The following is a 3,864-nucleotide window of genomic DNA, read 5'->3' on the forward strand; positions in this document are numbered from 1 at the left end:
ATCACCAAGATAAAAACTTGCAGTGTTTATTAACTCACTGGATATTAACCTCTTCCTAGTATTATTTATATGATCTGCAGCATGATCTAGCACATAAACACAGCAATTTTAGTTTATATTACTGTCACGGTTTAAAGCTGGGCTGGCGATTAAACCTGCAGCAGACGCTCTCTGTTAACCCTCCCCCCCCACCCGAAGGGAAAGGGAAAGGGAAAAGGGAGAGAGACTTACGGGTTGGAAAGTTAAAACAGTTTTAATAAACCTATAATAATGAAAAAGAGTATAATAATAATATTGGAATAATCAAATATATACAAATATATATATACAAAACCAAGATCGAGCTCCCCCGATGTCGGCAACGTCACCACCGGCACTGCAGGGCAGGCTCCGGGAAGGCCCAGGCTGGGCCTAGCGACGGTCGAGAGCTGGATTCAGGGATGCACAGATCAGGATCGGGGGCAGCAGGAAAACAGTCGGAGTCCTCCTTGGACACCGGCCATAGCAGCAAGAGCAAGAGCGAGCAAGAGGAGAGAGACCCTCGTGATCCCCCCGCTTTATACCGAGAATGACGTGTATGGGATGGAATACCCTCGTTGGTCAATTTTGGGTCACCTGCCCTGTCTGCTCCCCCCTGCAGCTGCGACCCCCCTTCGGCTTTTCACTTGTAAGCAGTGAGGAATTCAGCGGTGACCTTGGTTTCTCTAAGAAAAAAGTACAGCAAGAGCCTTACTGCACAACATCCCTACCGGTGCCTCAGCGATAACTACAAACTTCGAGCGTTATCAGTCCTGGAAGCAGACACTGTCTGCAAAAACATGCAGTTAGTTTCAGAAAGTGCAGTTATTTAGAGGAGACTTAGCTGAAAGTAAAAATCACTGAAAGGAAAATCGGCCTGGTTTAGGCCAAACCAGGACAATTACCAATTTACTGCAAAATCTCTCTTGCACCAAAAAATGCATTCAAGTTAGACCTCAAGGTACAAATCTGAATTTATGTTAACTGGACTTCATATGTTCAAGATTGGAAGAATATCCAAACAGATTAATCAGAAAGAAGGCTAGTCAGTGCAGACGAAAAATAAGAAATGATTATCTGTATTGCAGCACATGTAGAAGTGGAGATAGGATCTACCTTCATTCTTTTCCAGCTCCAGGAAGATTCTAGATAGTATTTTGGATTGGTTCTTTCTTCTATTTTTATTAGCAGAATGGAGTAGAGAAAGTCTTGGGGCAACCGAAGCCCTGTGGTAAATTGATAGATGCAGATAGATGATTTGTGAATTTTGTTCCTGGCGTTACAAGTGAGAGGCAATGCTGAAGGTAGCTTTTCTGAACGTCAAAGGCACAGATAAAGCTTATTGTTCTGTGGGATAACTTAGTTGGATGTAAAGCTGCTCCTTAAAGATTAGGACAGCATAATTAAACATGGGTGTACATTAAACACTTAAATCTACAGCTTCTGCTTGCCTTTATGCATAGCATTCGGTTGATGTTGGATGCTTGTTTCATTTTTGAGTTTAGCTTGTGCATGCACCTAAGATTTATCTAAGCTTATTTTCTCTCAGTGAAAATGTGTACACTGGAGTCCAGAATGCCTCACCCTCTTTTTGGTGTTGTGATACCTTCTTGCTGGCTGGCAGGGATGGGAAAGATCATAGATATTGTCCCCCTGTAGAATGTGTGAATCGGGTATGTTTGTTTTTGAAGTGGGAAAAGAAGTGTCATCCAACCCAGGTTTTCATTTTGGTGCCCAAAGATGACATAAAAGCTGGATGCCAGGGAGGAATATCCATTGGGGGAGAGGCGGGGGAGAAACCAGCCCTGCACTCCTCTGTGATTGGGACTGACCATCTTGTTGCTGGGTGGAACAGCGTAATGCTGTTGCTGCTCCTGCTCCAGCACCGTGATGTTTCTGTTCCAGATTGTGCTGACTCACATTCAAGAAAACATGACACACAGACACAATGCACTGTAACTCTTTTCCTTTCCCCCAGTAACCTCGGTAAGTGTTTGGTTTCTTTTTCCTGTCTATGGCTAGTGTTGTGTTAATATAGCTTTACTGTTAGAATTAATAGAAGGGGGAAAGGTAACCTTGTAAACAAACTGGTAGCAGACAGATTAATCTTGGGGAGGGCATTTAAATGCAACCTGCTGTTTGTGGTACATCCACCTCCCTTTAAGGCTGATCAATCCTGATAACTCACCCATCTCTACAAACTACACTTGTTAAAGCTGTGTTCTTAAATGGGAGAAGTGCTTACAATGCCCATTTAGAACGGTATTCTGTTTAATTAGTCAGCACAGCCAGTGCTGCAGGGATAGATCACTTCCCTTTAAAGATTTGAGAATGTTAATAGTACAGTATATCATTTTAATTATTATTGGATTAATGTTATGTCTCGAAGAACATCTAATGCAAATCACAAGAAATGGCCTGAAGTGACCCAAGGGTTGTGCTTTATTAGAAAAGTAATAGGTCCATTGCTTAAATATAAAGAGAGGTTCTCTCTTCAAATGTCACTCTGCACTCGGCTTCTGTGTGTGTATGTGGAAATGAAATCCTCTTGCTTCCACTTTGTCCACAGAAAGTTTCTGTAGCTCATGCAATAAATGGCTGAGACAGTAGGTGTAATAACAAGAGATGAAGAGGAGATCCAAAATAACAGTGATGATGAAGACCCATTTCCAAATCGTGATACTGTAATGGCATCCCCCGGTTGCTCTGCCAGCCCTTCGTTAGCCAGCCTTAATGAAGACAAGGGAAGCTCAGCGGTGCCAGAAAGACTGTCCGTGCTCTCCAGCAAGGCTGTGGCCCAGGCAAAAGCCCTGACTGGTCCAGAGATGGTTAGTGGTGGCCAGGCACAGAGGACAGCCTCTGGGTTGGCTGAGCATCATCCAACAGCTGTAAATGCATCGTTAGGTGGCTCGTCATACCCCATGGTGGTCAGTAACCTGCAGCCTGTGGGCATTGTCTCCCTGTGCTCCAAAAGCCCCTGCTGCAATGGAGACCTGAGTTCAGAGGTGCCACAGATCCCAAAGGTGCCTGGTGGGGTCAGCGAGCCCCCACACGCTGTCACTGCCCTGCCTGGGACCGACCCCGGGGACTGCCACGTGCAGCAGGCAGGGAGTGGTGCCAAGGGCAATACAGCCCCTTGTAGTCCGGGCCGGGTGATTTGGACGAAGACTGCAAAAGTAGTGGAGGCCTTAGAAAATAAGAAAAAGGAGGAAAAGGAGAAGTACCGGCTCCAGCTAGCTATGTACCGACGGCTTCTGCTGTTGCGCTCAATCAGGAGCTTGCATAAGCAGCTGGAGCAGCAGCAGGCCAGATTGCAGGAATGCTACGGCACAGTAATAAATACCAAGAAAGAAGTGTTGAAACACATTCGCTCAACCTCACCCTCACCTTCGCCATAATCGTGTTGCTGCATGCAGAAATGAGCTTTGTAAAGCCACCAGAGCCATCAGTAAGCTTGCATGCCATAGGGGTGGTGTCCTCATACCCAAGAGTACGTGCCCATGTACGCCGAGAGCAGAGGGGAAACAGCAGCAGCAGCAGAGCAAGAAAAAGGGGAAGGTAAAGTGTTGGCTCCTGAATTTATCCGGAGGAAACTGGAGCAAGATTGTACTGTGCAAGAACCTGCCTCCTGATGCGCGCTCAAAGCTTCCAGCTGAAATAGGATTTTTGGCATATAGGTTTGTAAAAAGAAAAAAAAAAAAAACAAACACACAACTGGGAGCCTAGTCTGACACCTGATCTGTAAAGGTGGTCAGATGCAAGAACTGCTGCCTGCTGAATATGTGATATGGCACATCTCCCTCCTACTTCCAGCACTAACAAAACTTGAGCGGTATTAGGGTTCGT

The 3,864-nt window shown here is 45.4% G+C and overlaps 1 protein-coding gene across 1 annotated transcript; it reads left to right on the forward strand.

Annotated features, from left to right (window-relative positions):
- Positions 1-2,612: 2,612 nt before the first annotated feature.
- On the forward strand, positions 2,613-3,416 carry LOC137660772 (uncharacterized). Its single transcript, XM_068395774.1, has one exon. The coding sequence runs from the start codon at positions 2,613-2,615 to the stop codon at positions 3,414-3,416; it is 804 nt and encodes a 267-aa protein (XP_068251875.1).
- The last annotated feature ends 448 nt before the right edge of the window (positions 3,417-3,864 follow it).

This window comes from Nyctibius grandis, chromosome 3 (assembly GCF_013368605.1).
Source record: "Nyctibius grandis isolate bNycGra1 chromosome 3, bNycGra1.pri, whole genome shotgun sequence".
NCBI lineage: Eukaryota > Metazoa > Chordata > Aves > Nyctibiiformes > Nyctibiidae > Nyctibius > Nyctibius grandis.

Bases quoted from the DNA above. Each gene is read 5' to 3' on its own strand.
- LOC137660772 (XM_068395774.1), top strand. From the start codon at position 2,613: ATGGCTGAGACAGTAGGTGTAATAACAAGAGATGAAGAGGAGATCCAA.